Source organism: Equus quagga, chromosome 15 (genome assembly GCF_021613505.1).
Source record: "Equus quagga isolate Etosha38 chromosome 15, UCLA_HA_Equagga_1.0, whole genome shotgun sequence".
Taxonomy (NCBI): domain Eukaryota; kingdom Metazoa; phylum Chordata; class Mammalia; order Perissodactyla; family Equidae; genus Equus; species Equus quagga.
In genome coordinates, this window is record NC_060281.1 from 46,673,915 (window position 1) to 46,693,024 (window position 19,110).

The window sequence follows — 19,110 nt, forward strand, 5'->3', positions numbered from 1 at the left end:
GGAAAATTAAACATGTAAATAATTTTTTTAAACACCAGCTATTGTGTAAAGTAAGATTTGTGTGTGTGCATGCACACACGAGCACATAAGGGTCCCTGAGGAAGCTCTGCTCTCCTCTGAGGAACGGTCTGGAGAACTCATCAGTCCAAAAGGAATGCTCATCAGGACTGACTGCACACGTCCAACCTTGCAGATGCGTGATGCTACTGCTCATCAAGCTTAGGTTAGAACGAGACTCAGATGGAACAATCAGAACACCATTCTCCCCATACCTCCTAAAGGGACATCTTGGAGCTGAGTCTTATCCTTCCTCCACTCAGAGACAACATCCAAGAGAGCATTAAAATGAAAATCCATGCGCTTGTCAAGAGTGGGGTCAGTTATTCTTCCACCTTCCTGAATTAAGTCACATCTTTCTCCAAATTTATGCATGCTGATGCCAAGCTTCAAAATAATAAGAATAAGAAGGTGAAAATTTTCCCTGGAAAGAATATTTACAGGTTCTAAGCTGAAATTAGACAGAGCTCTCAGGGAGAAAATGGTCTAGTACCTCTCAAAAACAAAGCTAAATATGTTTAATGGGGAATGGCAGCAAATTAAGGCAGTGAAAAAAACAGCACGAAACCTATGAGACCTTATGAGAACGTGAGGGTGACAGCAAGAGCTTCTGTGCCATGCACTCCACAGCTTTCCAGCCAACATTTATTAGTGCTTCAGATGCAATAGCTGTGCACTGCCTCTGTTTGCGCTGACATTCTGTCTGGACTCTCAGGTAAATGAGCACACAAACACACACTCACTCACAGCATAAGTTGGAATTGAATTTGCTGTCAACAAATATTTCAGAAAAAACCTTGGGCTTACCAGGTCTTCAAAGAAACTACGTACTGCCGAATAAAAGGATGTCCAGTTAAATTTTACTCTCAGATAAACAACAAATAATTTTTTTTTTAGTACAAGTATATCCCAAATTTTGCATGGAAAATAGCCTGTGTAATATTTGGGATATACTTATACTAAAAAATTACTTGTTCATCTGAAAGTCAAATTTCACTGGGCATTCTATATTTTATTTGCTTAATCTGGCAACCCTAAAACTCTGAGCCAATCAAGTGGCCTGCAAATAGCACACAAAGATAATTAAAGAGCTGAGAAAAAGAAAAAAAATACTTTAAGTCCTCTAGTTCCACCTTCTCAGAAAAGAACAACTGTAATTGTTTTTATTTACTTTTCAAAGGGGATGAGTCGGCAAAAAAAAAAACATTTGGGGTTGTTACATACTATCTAGAAGCATATTAATACTACACACAGCAAACTGAGACCATTTTTTCTTTTCTTTCTCTACAATACAAATCTTAAAGAAACCCACTTGTTCACACATTAGCGCTACTGGGTTGTTAATACAGCCATTGACAATCTGGGCTCCTCTTCCCACCGTGACACCTTTAAAAGATTTATCATCCCATACACGGCCTCCAATTCTGTCTTTGGCTTCCAGGACAGTCACCTAAAAAGACAGACAATGAGGGGAGCTAAATAGGATGGAATAGTCATATCAAATGCAGGACTATAAATGCAGAATGACACAGTTAAATAAGTTCCCTATTTGGTTAACGTATTACATTACCAGAGGAACAATTTTAAAGAGGGCGGTGTGAACAGAAGCCACAGTAGATGTTAAAACAAACAATCCAGATTCTATCAAGGAGTGAGTGTCTCCTGAAGAAATCCCTCAAACTATTCCCTCTCCAATCCCATAATAAGATTGGATGAACCAGCACATGAAATGCACTTTGAAAGCTCTTACTAAAAAGTATCCCATAAATTAAAAAGCACTATGAAAACTAGGTTGGAGAGGTGATTTTGTCTTATGAAACATCTGTGTATGTAGCAAAAAACCGTTTAGCAGAGCAAATAGGCCTTAACTTCCCTAAGACATAACTATTATTTTTAAAACATCATATGCCATTCTATCTAAGGAGGACCTCACTGGCTTGGTCTAAGCAGATTGGTCCCACACCCAGGCTATCTCATCCTCCAAACTGCTAATGCTGGTGACACAAGGAGCTGCTCTCAGGTGAAAAGCCTATGACTCAAGTGCAGCACCTCCCTGGGCTGCAGTAACTGAAAATGTAAGTCCTGTTCAGTACAAGGCCAGTCATTTCATCTCTGGACCCGAAAAAACACCCCTTCAAAGTGCTCAAGGAGGGTGCCCAGTTAGCCATCTCTCAGGTTACTCGGAGGAATCTATTCCCCAACCATGAGAGGGATGGGTGGTCTCAGAGGCGTCTCCCTCATCACCTGGTGAGAGAAAGGGGATAGTAAAAAGGGTCCCCTGAATATTCTTCTTCCTTAGACCTAAATTCCTCATTTTCTCCAACTACGAAGGCTACAACTGCTGGTTCTCCCCTCCCCACTCTCTTTCTCTGACTTCAGATTAACATAGAGTCCTCCATTTCTAGTTTCCTTTTAGTGAAGGAGGAACGCTGAACATTAATGACAGCCCCCCAGACTTTGGATATTAATAACTTTTCCTGTAATATAATCTGTAGGACTGCCAAGTGAAAAAACAAGAAACCTTGGGCCCTAATAGCTAACACTGAAATAAATAAGCGATCAATTAAAACACCTCATAGTTAACACTACTAAAAAACATTTCAAAATGGAAACACACTTCCTATAAATCTCACTCAGATTCCTCTGTTTGATGAGCAATATAGTATAATTCAAGACTTAGGTCTTCCATTCAAACAAAAGGAAAGCCTCTCCTAAGCACTGCTATTGAAAACTTTTCTCATCTCTGAAACTCTGAGCAGAGAAGATATTGTGAAAAAAGAAGCCATCATTTCTTTTAGATAGGAAGAGTGAAGAGACCAATTCAATTCTAGCAAATTAATTTTCACGTTTGGTTTAACAGAAAACCAAAATCTTTGCAAAGTAAGTTTTTAAAAAGGAGAAACGTGTCAGACCTTAGGAAGTCACAGAAATCTAGGGGATGGCTAATTGAATGAATCTAACGGAAATGAGATACTGAATTGGACAAACGGTTTTCTGTAATAGTCTCTGTTTTGCCTAATTTTGAACAACTGGAATAAGGCAACATACTGGATAGAAAGAAAAAATATTCCATCTTGGGGAGGCAGGCTACCTTAAATACATACTGTACTTTAAAAGTCATGTAATTCTGTCTCAACCAATGGATTAACTAATTCAGTCTGCTTCCAAAAGCAAAGATTTTTGTTTCTCAGACTAAGTATTCAAAGGGTGCCTTTGATTTGCATAAAAAAATTTAAAAGAGTATTTCAGAAACTTTTATACAAGAACCAGCGAATTTCCCAGCTGCTATCTGTTGTCCCAAACTATTGCAGAAACAGGGATTTTTCCCAATGACCCCTTTATTATGTCACTAACAACCTGTCCAGAATTTCTGCTTTAACCATCTTAGAACCTCTTCTGATTTGCTCATTCAAGTCTAAAACCCTCTCCAAAGCTGTGGGAATTTCTATTTCCCTCTACCTTTCTTTTATCAAACCAACTTCAAATTTTGTATCTTTTCTAGGATCGATTGTAAAGATATGAAGACATACGGTATTTAGCATTCTTTGCTAAAATCAGGAACTGGTTTCTAAGTCTTAGAAAATCTGGACCAAAGGAGCAGTTAACCATCTGTTTCTGCCTCCATGTGCCAAAAATCTTACCTTAATTCCAAAGTTATGCAGTTGCCTAGCAGCTGCTAATCCTGCTGGACCAGCCCCGACAATTATGACTGATTTCTTTAAAAAAAAAAAAGAAGAGAAAAGGGAACAAAAATCTAATTAGAGAAATGAAAACAATGTACTGGTTTAGTTGTTCTGGAAGGTACTAACTGCCAGGCAATGTTAGCTCATCTACATTTCTTTGATGTCTGTAGAAAGTTACGTATTTTCGTAAAGATTACAGTCCTACTTGTGTTGAGAAATCCCTTCCTCTTTTCTACAGTCTAGGAAAACAGTGCTTGATATTCTCCTCCTCGGAGACACACATACTAACAAAATCTTGCTTTATAACTTTTATGGTGATAATTTGACTTTTACTAGTGTTATTAACAACATACGAACTAGCATTTATCACGACAAGTGGCGGTGTTATTGCTGGAGACAGTCACCTACGTTGTGGTAATCTTTAGGAAGAAGATGCTGGTCAGGACTGACGCTGAGAACTCCTGTGTTGATGAGACCTTTTCTTGTCATAAAATAAAGTATCCTCTCCACTTCCTGAACACATCGAATGCGCACAAGACCCCGGACAATGATGTGAGGAATACATTTCTGAGGAGTAAGAGCTTCCTGTGTTTGGAAATAAAGCCAAACTGTTAAACAAAGCAAACAAATAAAAAACAATTCTTGTTTCTTCAAAAAGTTCAACATAGAATTACCACATGACCCAGCAGTTGCCCTGCTAGGTAAATACCCAGAGGAACTGAAAACATATGTTCAAACAAAATGTTCAAAAGCAGCACTATTCAAATAGCCAAAAGATGGAAACTATCCAAGTGTCCATCAATGGGTGAATGGATAAACAAAATGTGGTCTATCCATATATGGAATATTATCCAGTCATAAAAAGGAATGAAGTACTAATCCATGCTACAACATGGATGAACCATGAAAACATCATGCTAGGTGAAGAAACTAGTTACAAAAGGCCCCATATTGTATGATTCCATTTATATGAAATACCTGGAATAGGCAAATCTATAGAGACAGAAAGTAGATGAGTGGTTGCCAGAGGCTGAGGGAAGTGGGAGGAACAGGAAGTCACTGCTTAACGGGTATGGGGTTTCTACTTGGGGTAATGAAAAAGTTCTGGAAGCAGATAGTGCTGACAGTTATACAACATTGTTTATGTACTTAATGCCACTGAATTGTACATTTTACAACAGTTAAAAATGGTACATTCTATGTTGTATGTATTTTACCACAATAAATGAAACTTCTCAGGGTAATTCAAATCCATCATTTATCAAGAAGATATACTAAGATCAAAGGGAGGTTTGCCTGGTGAAGTAAAAAAAGAAGAAAGGGACCAAAGGAGGAAACAGGCATTTGTATTTCATCACTTAAGTTCCCCCTCATGGAGAATGACTGCTACACGGAGCGTGGGGGCAGATCACACCCACACATACCCCTGACCCAATAAACCACACAACAAAGGCCGCCACAGAAACCCAGGCTGCTGCCTGCATTGTCAGCAGGAAAAGCTGGATTCTTACCACCAATAAGACGTGGTGCAATTGATTTAGGAACTTGTTACCAAACAAAAACCCACACTGCCTTTCTCAGTTCACCCGAGCTTTGGCAAGGCCTTGGTCCATTTCAAAGATTCAAGAACATCTAGGCCATTACCTTGGCCCAGCGAGCCACAGGCACGGGACGGGGGGCCCAGCCCAGGCTCCCGGCACCCAGGCTTCACCAGACCCTGATCAAACACAGGAAAGTGACTATATAACTCAAAGTGCTCGAGAAATAACATGTATACATTGGTTGGGATTGCTGCAGCAGATAAAAAAATTTGTATTCACAAAGTTTAAAAAAACTCATTTCAAAGTCTTTGATTCTTTTAAGGCAAACGTATTTGTGTTTTTCCACCAGAGTATTAAATATACACAATACATACTATCTTCTTGTAAAAAAAATTAGAATAGATCCAGACTGACAAGGTCAGGGGTTTTTTTCTATAAGATTCTTCCCCTGTATAAGTCAAATTTCAAAGTCAAATAAAAAATGTGAAGAAAAATGAATCCAAGGTTGTTTCTGAAAAGTGCCTCTTTAAAACTTATGTACAGGAAATTCTGACCACAATATTGTTCAGTTCAGCAAATGTTTATTGAGCACCCACCTCAAGCCTGCTGGGGAGGAAATGAGTAAATCTACCTTGTCTACCTTCTCATCTGGGTATAACACGTATACACGGCATTAACCGCTTAATCAGGTCATCTCATCCTGGAGTCTAATTCAGTGGAATTGGAATTTCTCGCTTTAATCAAGATTACTTTGGCAGTCTTGCAAAATGTTCTGCATTCAGCAGTTACCCAAATAATTGCAGGAGAAATTAATAAATCAGAAAAATACTACGGTCAGGAAAGGCTTTGCCCCCACCACCCAACTTCAAGGCGGTGCTGTGTGATGCCCCTAACATTTATTCAGTCCCAACAGAGAGCAAAGCACTGGTCTCAGTTGTTCGAGGATAATGAGGTGAATAAGAATCCCTGCCCTCAAGGGGTTTAAAATCCAATCTTGGGTGTTTCATTTTTTCTCTGTGACATTGCCACTGGAACTTTTTGAACCAAACTTTGCACCTTATACTCACTCACTAGCGAGTCAAGAATTCTGATGACATATGGTCTAAAGTGGTGGTTCTCAGCAAAGGGAGACTTTCCCCCAGTTAGCAATATCTGGAGATATTTTTGGTTGTCACAACTGGGAAGTGCCACTGGCATCTAGTGGGTAGAGGCTGGGATGCTGCTGAACGTGCTACAATGCACAGGATGGCCCCCCCACACAAAATTACCCACCCAAAATGTCAACACTGCTGAGGTGGAGAAACCCTGGTCATAAGGTTTCAGCCACAGGTAGAACGGCTCCTCTCTCTCCAGAGAAGGCTCTGTCCACGAACTGTTAGCTAGCATGGCCCCCACTTACCTTGCAGTTAGTGTACCACAGTGAGAGGATGAGATTCCTCAGAGCCAGGTACATGGTGGGGTCTCGGGAATACTCTGGGAACTCATAGAGCTCGTCCAGCTCCATCACGTCCGGCCTCACGCATAGAGCTTTGCCACACTCATTGGGCTGGTAGAAAGGCTGGAAGTACCGGTTCATGCCTGGAACTGACAGAAGACACAAACAGGCAAATCCTACAAGCTGTAACCTCCAAATCCGGGTGAATTAAACGGCAAAAACAAACCAAAAAGGATAGCCTAGACAAGGCCCACAGTCCGTCCTATGGAAATATTTCTGCTTACTCCATCCAGTTAGACAAAATATGCTTGAATTAAATATTTTTTCCCATTATTTTTTCACAAATTTAATTTCTATGGCATAGAAATTTTTTTAGATTTTTAATTGTGGTAAAAAAATAAACACTATAAAATTTACCATCTTCACCATGTTTAAGTGTGCAGCTCAGTAGCGTTAAGTATATTCACAATGTTGTGCAACAGATCTCTAGAACTTGTGTTTTTTTAATTTTTTTTTAAAGATTGGCACCTGAGCTTACAACTGTTGCCAATCTTTTTTTTTTTTTTTCCCCGCTTTTTTCTCCCCAAATCCCCCCAGTACGTAGTTGTATATTTTAGTTGTAGGTCCTTCCAGTTGTGGCATGTGGGACACCACCTCAACGTGGCCTAATGAGCGGTGCCATGTCCGCGCCCAGGATCCAAACCCTGGGCCGCTGAAGCGGAGTGTGCAAACTTAACCACTTGGCCACAGGGCCAGCCTCAGAACTTGTGTATCTTGTGAGACTGAAACTCTATACCCACTGAACACCAACTCCCTATGGAAATATATTTTAAAAGTAAGTTTTATTGGATTTTTCTGATTATGGAATGAATAGGTTCACAGAAGTAAATAACAATTTCTAATTCCTGACAATCCTTGAGTAGTGGGGTTACATTTAGAAGGACAATCTAAATCAGTTCTGTTTCTACGAATAGAGAATATTGATATAACAGATACTTGTTTTTCCAAAGCTGGAAAAAAATGCTGTTTTCTAATCTGCTTTTTAAAATTCATGATATCATGAACATTTTCCCATGTCATTAAATACGACTTCAAAGGACATACAATTTTTATTTATTATTTAACCATTCCCCTGCTGCTGGACATTTAAATTTCACTTAATTATTTCACTATGGTAAACAATGCCACACAAACTTCATTCCACATAAATGTTTGGACTTTTGATAATTTACTTAGGATAAATTCCTAGGGTCAAAGGGGATCTACTTTAAGGTTTTAGATTCACACTGCCAAATTGTCCTTCAAAAAGGTACACACCCACTAAGAGTATGTGAGTTCCTGTTTCATTCCACCTTCATTAACACTGGAATTTATCACCTCAGCTTTGATTTCGACCATATCTACCTTTTTAGAGGGCCCAACGTTATGAGTTAGAAACCTTAAGATAGGGCCACAATGTCAAAAATCTATTTGCACTACCAAAAACAAAGTTTGTTAGTATGCAGGCAGAAGATCTAGACCTCTCCTTGTGCACCAGCAATTCTGATGTAGAATTAAGATTCCTTTAAAGTACATGCCTGCCCTGACCTGAAGTTGTGAGTTTTTTCAAGAGTGGATCATTTTGCCGAGATCACCAATGGCATAATTAGAAGCAGAAAGACTCAGAAAAAAGAAGAGCTGCTCATACAGTCACAACTTTCTTCTGATATGTGAGAATTTGCATTATCATCAAATCATGCAGCTATCCAACTTTCAAATAAATACTCATTAAAACCCGTAGACATGATTCCTGGCCAAATGTTAGACTTTCCAATTATTGAGGGAAAAATTAACTGCACAATATTTTTTTTTTTCTGCTTTATTTCCCAACCTCACCCCCATACATAGTTGTACATCTTAGTTGCAGGTCCTTCTAGTTGTGGGATAACTGCACAATATTTACAAATGATATGAGCGATCCACAGTATAACCAAATCCGTGAAACAATGAAGTGCTTTATGTCATATGATGCACACATTAAAAAAGTCTTTTCCATTCTGCTCACCCACACATATCCAGGAAAAGAAGGGGGAAGGGAAAGCAGGGCATGCCAGGACCAGCTCTCACCCAGCACAGAGGGGACCGCCTTGGAGTGCTCCAGCTTCCCGGGGCTGGTGTCGCTGGCTGCGCGGTTTGTGCTGGTGCAGGAGGGGCTCATGCCAACGCAGTCGGGGTAGTAGGCAGAGAGCAGGGGTGCTGCCACGCTGTCTTTCAGCAAAGGAGGTAGGATGAGCATGGAGTACCACCAGTGGTTGGAAACTTCCGACACTCTCTGAAATGGAGCAGAGCGAGACGAAGAGCGACAAGGGCAGACAAGGAATGTACATGCAGATTCAGCCAAGGACAGATGATTCTCTTCATTGCATTCACCCTTAACCCTCTACTCTGCCTCTTCCCACTCAAGAATCCTATACCAGAGTTCCGCACACTCAGATTTAGAAACAAAAATGGTTGGCAATACCCAGAAAGAATGCTTCCTTTCAGATATACGGCAACAGCCTTCGCCTCTCCCCCTCTCCTCCTCAAAAAAAACCTCCAACTCCAGGTGAGTCTTAAAGCTGCATCTATTTACTATATGGCAAGCCTAGGTTTAAGTGTGATACAAGAAATTTCTTTCTAGTCAGTAATCATTTATCAACCATCCTCCCTTTTTATTTAGGATTGAAAGATAATTGAAATTGAGAAACTGGCCATGAAAAATTATTCTCTTAAACAGTAGTCAAGCGTTCCTGCTTCTCACCAGAGGCTACTAAAAAACTTTCAGAGGGAAAAATACACTATAATCCTCAAAATAAGATGCTAAATTTAGAAATGAACAAGAAAAGCTATTTTCGGTCTTAAAATATGTGATCACATTCCAGAGTTGCTTTAACATATGGAGTCATTGGATCAAAGCATCCCGTGATGACTAATTATTGCAATAAAAATAAAATTTACTTGGCTTCTAGAAACACTATCACAAATCCTATGTTAGGCAGCCTTTTCCAAACATGATCTTGAATGTATACTCCAAGAACTCTAAGAATCTGGTACAGAAAAACCTCAAACTCAGGGCCCCTCTGATGTTAGTTCTCCAGGCTCCCAGCAAATGCCACTTGCCATCAAGCAGGGGTTTGAGAACTAAAAGTTTACAGGGTGAATCCAGTTTGGAGATACATTTTGTTTGGCCTCCACACTTCACAGGGTCCAAATCTGGGGAAAGCGTTTTTCAGTTTACTACAAGCCCCAACATCCCCTATGAAATAAATCCAGCTGCTTCACACATTCATTTTACTTTCCTGGCCCCTCAGGCCATGTCAGTCTGCAATCTTTGTTCTCAAGGCTTGTTTTAGGTTTGGCTACCCTTGACCAGGCTGTGCTGTAGCGAAAAGAAGGGAAGCTTCAGTCCCTTCCCCAACACACCAGGACCGCCTCTCTGGACCTACATCGGAGCTCAGCCCCAAGGAGAGAGTAAAATGAGTGTTCAGATCCCAACATTCCAAAAGGACCACGTAGAGAGCAGAAGGTAGGTGCCTTAAAAAATATGAATTCAGGCTCTTTCCATTCTCTTCCATTTTCTGGGTCTTGCAGCTTTGTTGATAAATTGAGTCAGGACCCAAAAGACACCCTGCCATCCTGTAACCTCCTCCTAGTTTCTCTTCCTGCTTTAAGCCCACTTGAGGGTGTTCCAACCAGCCTCTGCACTGCAATACGAGAAACTCAAATGCTGACTAATAAATCACCACTTGATCTTGCCATTCCAAGTGTGTTTCTCAACACACTCACCATTCCTCAACACCTGGATATAATTCTGTCAACATGCCATCGAAAATCCCACTCCTACCTTTAATACACAAACCTCTGAAGAAATCAGACTTGATATAGTCAACTTACTAGCATATTCAATGAAATACCCAGTATACTATGTTAAACAGCATTCCCTCAAAACTCATGTCCACCCAAAACCACAGAATGTGACCTGATCTGGAAACAGCGGCTTTGCAAATATGATTAGTTAAGACAAGGTCACACTGGAGTAACGTGAGCCCTAAATTTACTATGACAGGTGTCCTTATAAGAAGAGATACAGAGACAGGGGAGACACAGAGACAAGGAAGAGGGTCATGTGACGATGGAGGCAGAGATTGGAGTGAGGCATCTACAAGCCAGAGAACGCCAAAGATTGCTGGCAACACCAGAAGCTGGAAGAGGCAAGGAAGAACCCTCCCCTGGAGACGTCAGGGACCTCACGGCCCTGCTGACACCTTGATTTCAGACTCAGAGCCTCTGGAACCATAAGACAATAAACTTCTGTTGCTTTAAGCCACCCAGTTTGCAGTAACGTGTTATGGCAGCCTTAGGAAACTAACTCAGGCGCTCAAAATTTAGAAACCGCTTTAAAAGCAACCCTAACATCCATAGTAATAGAAAAAGCATAAGGTTAGTGATTATGGCTATAAACTTGCTCCTGGCTCTTTCTTAACCGAACGCAAAAAATAAATAACTGGCAGGTGAGCATCCAGGGACTCTTCTCAGCTTTTTCAAGTTCTTAGATCCCAAGAATATGGCCTCTCTCCCAAAGTTCAGATTCTCCTGCATGCAAAATGGTCTGAATACTAGGGGCTGGACTCATGAGGTATTGTAACTGTATTTAAAGTGATTTTTTACTTTCTTTCTATAATGTCATCCTGTCTACCCTAAATCCAGAAATTATTTGGGCCACCGCTTTATGATGAAAATGTTTGAGGGTGCAACTAATTATTTAAAAAATATATATACACACGTGTGTGTGCATCTCACACCCCTTTATATAACAGAATGGATCTAAAGTAGATTTGTTAGGTGTCAATCCTCCCTTTGCCTAAAAATCAATCATAGTCCCTGAGATTCAGAAATCTAGAAAAACTGCAAATTATAATCCTGAATCACTGAAATGCAGAATAACTCAGAATTTTAAAAAATAATTTTCTAAAACAGCCGTTCCATCTGGTTTCACGGCCCATGGAATCTGCCAGCTCAGGTAGCAACATTTTATAAGACAAATGAAATGGGCCGAGGCTTTGCCAGGTGGAGATGCTGCTTGTCCTTCCTTATCTGGGCAGGGACCGGAGAAAGCAGTTACACAGAGGTCAGAATACACAAGAACACTCTCACAGCTGAGTCTCAGCCAAGACCATTAAATTACAGGCCTCTTGTTTCTTTCTTGGAAGGGTTCAAGTGGAGATAAAGTCACAAAGTCATCCATGAAAAACAAGTATAACAAGTCTGATCCTTGTAGTAATGCAAGGGAGCAGTTTCTTCCTTTTAATGTCCTTTTAATGCAGAGCAATATAAGCTTACTTTTTTTTTTTTTTTAACTTGGTGGAGGATCACCCATAATACCACTATTGCTAGCATTTTCATTGTATAGTTATCATGTTAGATTAAACAGCATTTGATCAGTAACCAAATAAAGAGAAACTCATAAAACTGTTGTTGTCATTTACTTATAGTACTTATCATAATGAACTCTAGCCTAGAACATGCAGAAATACTCACTAGATCCTCTGGAAGGGAACAATGGTCTGAGGTCTCGGGCTGCAAAAGAAAACCAAACATTAATTAGGTTTACTCATGAAATATAGTCTTATCTGTCAATTTACCTTCAATAAGAGATCTCTTTACACCTATCAGACCTTCAAAGAAAAAAAGTGTGATAAAATACTGTGTAAGCAAGGATGTGGGGAGGACAGCCACTCTAATAAGGATGTCTGGGGGGAAATCTAAAGGAATATAACGACTCTGGAGAGCAATTTGACAGAATATGAAACTTTTAAATGCATGATAATTTGGCATTATCTTGTATAACTGAAGATGTATGTACTACATGCCGAGGAACTCCAACCTTGTTATATTTTCTAGAGAGATTCTCGTACATGTGCACCAACAGAAGTACTAGAAATTGTTCAAAGGGGCGTTGCTCGTAATAGAAAAAAGCTAAAAACAACCCAGAGGTCCATCAACAGTAGTATGGTAAATACAACACTGTATTACATTCAAACAGCAGCGAGAGAAACCAGCCAGACCCAAAAGAACACACACTGTATGATTCTATCTACATAAAGTTCAAAAGCAAGCAAAATACCTAAAGTGTTGCAAATCAGAATAATAAGTGGAGGAACAAGGGATGGAAGTTGTGAGTGAAAGAGGGTATAAGAGGGGCCTGTAAATGTTTGATTTCTTTACTGGGAGCCGGCTAAATGGGGACTTTGTGAAAATTCATTGAGCAATGCATTTTGATTTGTGCATTTTCTGTTTGTGTGTTATATTTCAATTAAAAAGTTACCTAAATAAACTGAAGATTGGCATACCATATGGCCTGGCAAATCCGGCCCTTCAAATCTATTCCAGAGAAACTCCTGCACATGTGCACTAGGAGAGGCACGCAAAATGCTCACAGGAGCACCGTATGTAAAAGCCAAAAACTAGACACAACTCTCAGGTCCAGGAGCAGGAGAATAGATACACTGTGGTAGATTCTCATTATGCAATACTACACAGCAGGGAAAATTAATGAAGCAGACCTTTAGGCATCAAAATGGATGTATGTGAAAAACTTCACTGTTGAGTGAAAAGAGCAAGCTGCAGAAGAATACAAAAATTTGATACAATTTATAACCAGTACAAAAATATGCAAAAGTTTAATGTCATTTAGGGTTTCATAAATATGTATTAACTCTATAACCAAAAGCAGAGGAAAAATAAATGCAAAATTCAGAATACTGTTTGCCCTTGCAGGGGAGGGAGAGGAAGATAACTACCAAGGGGCTCCTACGGGGCACTGGTAATGCTGTTTCTAAAACTAGGTGCTAGGGGCCGGCCCTGGGGCCGAGCGCTTAAGTTCGTGCACTCCGCTTTGGTGGCCCAGGGTTTTGCCAGTTCAGATACTGGGCGTGGACCCAGCACGGCTCATCAAGCCAAGCTGAGGCAGCGTTCCACATGCCACAACTAGGAGAACCTACAACTAGAATATACAGCTACGTATGGGGGGCTTTGGGAAGAAAGAAAGGAAAAAAAAGAAGATTGGCAACAGATGTTAGCTCAGGTGCCAATCTTCAAAAAAAAAAAAAAAAACAAAAACTGGGTGCTGGGTGCACGAGTGTTGCTTTAATTCTTCATTCCTTACATACAAATTATAAATCCCCATTTCTCCTTATGAATTATTTCATAGTAAAACAACTGCATATACTCTTTGACACAAATTTCATTTCTAGGAATTGATCCTATAAATATACTGAAAAATGGCATAGATATAGAGCTATTCACTGTAGCACTGTCACTAATGGTAAACATCTAAAAGTCACCTAAACGCCCTTCAATCATGCTAAATTCATCATGATACAGCCAGTCAGTGGCCTGATTATTACACAGTTTTTAAAGAGAAAGAGATCTTTATGTACTGATACGGAAGCACCACTGAGATATATTAAATGACAAAAGTGAGCTCCAAAACAGTGCGTAGTTTGCTACCCTTCTGAATTCTCATGTTGTTTGACAAATAAACCTATCCAGACTTTGTCCTTGACAGAATACCACACTGAAATCCAAAGTGACTCTGGGTCAATAAACATCATTTAGATAAATATTTCAAAAGTTCAGGCTCTGGATGGCAATCATTTCGGGCTGGAGCAATAAGGTCTCCAAGGAGGATTTCTGGGGGGAGGTGGGAGGAAGAGATTTCAAAGGTGTGATAACCATGCTTAGAAGCTGGAATTGAGGAAGACCATAAAGCCTTCAACTTTAAGACAGCTCGGAGGAAAGAAAGGCAATTAAGTTTTCAAAAGCTTAAGGAATCTGACACCTCTGAACCCTTCTGGAAAAAAGCACTTGATGTTAAAATACATCCAACCAGGCAACGAATCAAAATAAAGAACTTGGGAGAGAAGGAACTGTGGTTAGAGAAATTGTGGGGAGCAGTAAATCCACATAAATACAGAAGCAAGAGTAAACAATGGAGGGACTATGGTTAGAGAAAATAAATGATACATTTACTCCAACAGAGTAAACTAAACTAAAACCCAAAGCAAACACTAACAAAAACAGGGAGAGGGGAATGGGGAAGTGGGCTGAAGTATGATGTAATTTACTTTTTCCTCTTTCAAAGCAGGGTGTCGACTAATATAACCCAAAATTGAAACATGCAATTTTGTTAAAAAGTTAAGAGTGATTCCAACTTCTTAACATTTTCATCATACATTTTCTTAACCTTTTACGGAGTTTTTAGAAACTGCTATTTCTTGAGATGAGGAAATAATTATCCTTTGTTGAGCAATTTCTTACTTCACTTTGGCTTCTTTTTCTTATTTTAAGTTATGTTGTATTAAATTCAATCATTTTAGGTAAAACTAGTTCTTTATCAGCTAGGCTTTCTCCTTGTATACGTGCAGGAAAACTCTTGAACGAATCTCATTTAATGATGGCTATTTCATGACGATGTCTGCATGATTTTTTTTTTCACTATCATCTTTGTTCTTTTCTATATTGCTTGAATTTTTCAATGATAAACGCGTATCATTTGTCTAAGAACAAACTCATTCTAAAGAAAACTTCAGACTTTTCAAAAACCACTTAAATTGAAGAAATTGAAAATGACAAATACCACCCAAGGAAAAATCAAGTAAACAAAAAAAGGGACACAGATAAGTTGAATGATTAGTAGAGATGAAGTCAAAATTGTACATTCTCCTATAAGCAGGTAAGAGAGAGGACAGACTATGGATAAACCAAAACTATAGATAAACCAAAGCTAGTCAAAGCACAGTACAAAATGATTTTAATATAAACTTTTTATATAAAAATACAAACTAAAATCACACCTAGTATTTAGCAACATGCTGTTATTACACAAATCATTCAAAATATTTTTTTAGTTGTTTAAAAACTTCACAGAAATAGGGTGAGTGAAAATGGCCCAAAGGCGAGGATCTGTTAAAATAGCCTGCTATTTTTGACTGTTCCATGGCTGAACTCTCCAAGTGGTACCAAACATTAAAGAAGAAATAATAACCTTACACAAACTCTTTAACAAAAATAGAGACCGACGATATACCTCTCAGGTCATTTTATGGAGCCAGGATAACTCTAACAGCAGAACCTGATGAGGATATTACAGAAAAAGAAAATGACAGAGAGTATCCATTGTGAACACAGATGCAAAAATCTTTAACAAAATATTAGCCAACCGAATCCAACAATACATTAAAAGGATAATACATTAAGACAAGTAGAACTTTTTCCCCAGAATGCAAAGTTGTTTCAACATTCCAGAATCAGTATAACTCACCACATTAACAGATTAAAGAACAAAAACCGTATGATCATCATAAAAGGTACCCAAAAAATCCAACATCCATTCATCATAAAAAATTCTCAGTAAACTAGGAGGAAAAAGGAAGTTCCTTGATCTGATAAAATGCATCTGAGAAAAACTACAGCCAATATTAAACATAATGATAAAATGCTGAACACGATCTTCCTAAAGTCAGGAACAGGCAAGGATGTCTGCTTTCCCACTTCTATTCAACACTGTACCGGTGGTCCTGACCAATGTAATAAGGTAAGAAAGAGCAAAAAGACAGAGTTTTTAAAAAAAAAAAATAGTTTTATTCACAGCTGATACGATGGTGGAAAACCCAAAGGAAGCTACAAAAAGATCTATGGAATTTAATAAGTGAAGTGAACAAAGTCTCTGGGCTTCAAGTCAATATACAAAAATAAATTGTATTTCTATATAATTGCAACAAACAACTCAAAAGAGAAGTTAAAAGTACATTCTACTTACAGTCACAGAAAAAATAAAATATCTAGAAATAGTTAACAAACGACATCCTTAGTGAAAACCAGAAAACATTGTTGGGAGAAATTAAAGACCCTGAAAAGATAGAGAGATATACTGTGCGTATGGGTCAGAGCAGGGGTCAAGAAACATTTTCTGTAAAGATAGTAGGTATTGTAGGTTCTGTGGCTCATATGGCCTCTGTCGGAATTACGCTGATATTGTACCATGCAAGTAGCCATACACAATACGTAATGAAGGAGCATGTCTGTATTCCAAAAAAACTTGATGTTCAAAAACAGTCAGGGGGCCAGATTTGGCCCATGAACAAGAGTTTGCTGACCCCTGGATTAGAAGACAGAAAAGTGAAAGGAAGTCAATTCTCCTCAAATGATCTATAGAGTCAATGCATTCCAATCAAAATCCCTGAGGCTTTTCTGTCGATACTGACAAGCTGATAAAATTTACATGGTTACATAAAGGACCTTACAATAGCCAAAACGATCTTAAGAAAAAGCCACAGGAACTTACACTACCTGATTTTAAGACTTACGATAAAAATAGAATAATCCAGACAGCAGTGTATTGGGTAAGCATAAACAAAGAAATCCGTGGAATAGAGTCCAGAAATAGACCTACATGTCCGGCCAACTGATTTTTGGTAATAGTGCCAAGATAATTCAATGGAAAAAAATCGTCTTTTCAACAAATGGTACTGAACAACTCAATATTTATATGAAAAAAACTGAATCTTGGCCTATACTTCACATCAAAACCAAAGTTAACTCTAGATTAGTGATCTAAATGTAAAGGCTGAAATTATAAAGCTCCTCAAAAGGGCCAGCCTGGTGGTGCAGCGGTTAAGTTCACACGTTCCGCTTCAGCAGCTCGGGGTTTGCCAGTTAGAATCCTGGGTGTGGACATGGCACCACTTGGCAAGCCATGCTGTGGCAGGTATCCTACATATAAAGTAGAGGAAGATGGGCATGGATGTTAGCTCAGGGCCAATCTTCCTGAGCAAAAAGAGGAGGACTGGCAGCAGATGTTAGCTCAGGGCTAATCTTCTTCAAAGAAAACATAGGAGACTATCTGTGCAAGTTCTGATTTCTGATTTCTCAGAAAAGATACAAAAAGCCCTAAGCATAAAAGAAAAAATGGATAAACTAGGCTTCAAAATTAAAAACTCCTGCTCAACAAAAGACCTATTAAGAAAATGAAAAGGCAAGACAAACAGTGGGAAAATATTTAAGATACATATCTCATATCCATATTACATAACTCCTACCAGACAAATCCAACTTTTAAAAAAGTCTTGGACAGATATTTCTCCAAAGAACTACTATGAATGACCCGCAAGCATATGAAAAGATGCTCAACATCGCTAGTCATCAGGGAAATGCATAAAACCACAATGACAGACCAGTACCCACCCGCTAGAATGGCTAAAATTAAAAAACAAAGTACCACCACCAAATGCTGTAATATGTTACAGCAACTGTGGAAAACTATTTGGCAGTTTCTTAAACAAACATAAATTTGCCCTCTGACTCAGCAATTCCACACCCAAGTATTTACTCTTACGAAATGAAAACAAAGGTCTACAAAAACGCTTGAACAGAATGTTCACCATAGTTTTATTCATCACAGCAAAAATCTAAAACAACTCAAGTGCGCTTCAACAAGAAAATAGTTCAGAGAATCGTGGTATATCCATAAAATGAATCACTACTCAGCAATAAAAAGGAAAAAACTACTGATCCATGCAACAATATGCACGAATCTCAAAAAGAACTTTACTCAGTGAAAGAAACCAAGCACAAAGAGTATAAATTGGCTGATTCCATTTTTATGAAGTTCAAGATCGGGCAAAACTCTGCTTAGGGCATAGAAATCAGAATAGTGGTTGCCTCTAGGAGGAGGGAAGGAAATAAGTGGAATTTGTTAGGATGGTGAAAACATCATATAAAGATCTGTGCATATAATTACAGGATGTAATTATACCTCAATAAAAAACAAGATGCAGTTTACATCTATTAAAAACACTACCACTCAATGCAGGTAAGTTTTATATAAAATGATCACTGAGCAATAGGTCTTCAAACCTTCAAAAGTAGTTTAAAGGGGGCCGGTCCCATGGCCTAGTGGTTAAGTTCAGCGCACGCAGCTTCGGCAGCCCAGGTTCAGGCCTCGGGTGCAGACCTACGCCACTCAACAGTGCCCATGTTGTGTGGCAACCCACATACAAAATAGAGGAAGACTGGCATGGATGTTAGCTTAGGGTGAATCTTCCTCAAGCAAAAAGAGGAACAGATGTTAGCTCGGGCAACTCTTCTTCAGCACAAAAATAATAAAAATAAAAATAAATAAAAATAGATCTAATAAAACTGTATTTTGAAAAAGTAGTTTAGATATTTGAATCAAGAGCCTTAAAAAACGTGCCTACCCTAAATATGTAATCAAATGCACTTCAAAAAGTTCCAGTAGGATAAATCAATCATTAAGAGTGATTATCTGTTAGGGTGGGAAGGAAAAGATTGTTAAGAAAGACTTCCACTTTTATTC

The 19,110-nt window shown here is 38.9% G+C and overlaps 1 protein-coding gene across 2 annotated transcripts in view; it reads right to left on the minus strand.

Moving 5' to 3' along the window:
- KDM1B (lysine demethylase 1B) overlaps window positions 1-19,110 on the minus strand; it is a 48,893-nt gene that overhangs the window by 18,961 nt on the left and 10,822 nt on the right. For both annotated transcript variants that reach the window (XM_046640840.1, XM_046640842.1), the window contains 7 exons: window positions 12,273-12,311; window positions 8,823-9,027; window positions 6,681-6,865; window positions 4,149-4,325; window positions 3,699-3,773; window positions 1,370-1,507; window positions 273-444 (listed from right to left, as the gene is read on the minus strand). In XM_046640840.1, coding sequence (XP_046496796.1) covers window positions 273-444; window positions 1,370-1,507; window positions 3,699-3,773; window positions 4,149-4,325; window positions 6,681-6,865; window positions 8,823-9,027; window positions 12,273-12,311 — 991 coding nt within the window. The remainder of the gene's footprint in view (window positions 1-272; window positions 445-1,369; window positions 1,508-3,698; window positions 3,774-4,148; window positions 4,326-6,680; window positions 6,866-8,822; window positions 9,028-12,272; window positions 12,312-19,110) is intronic.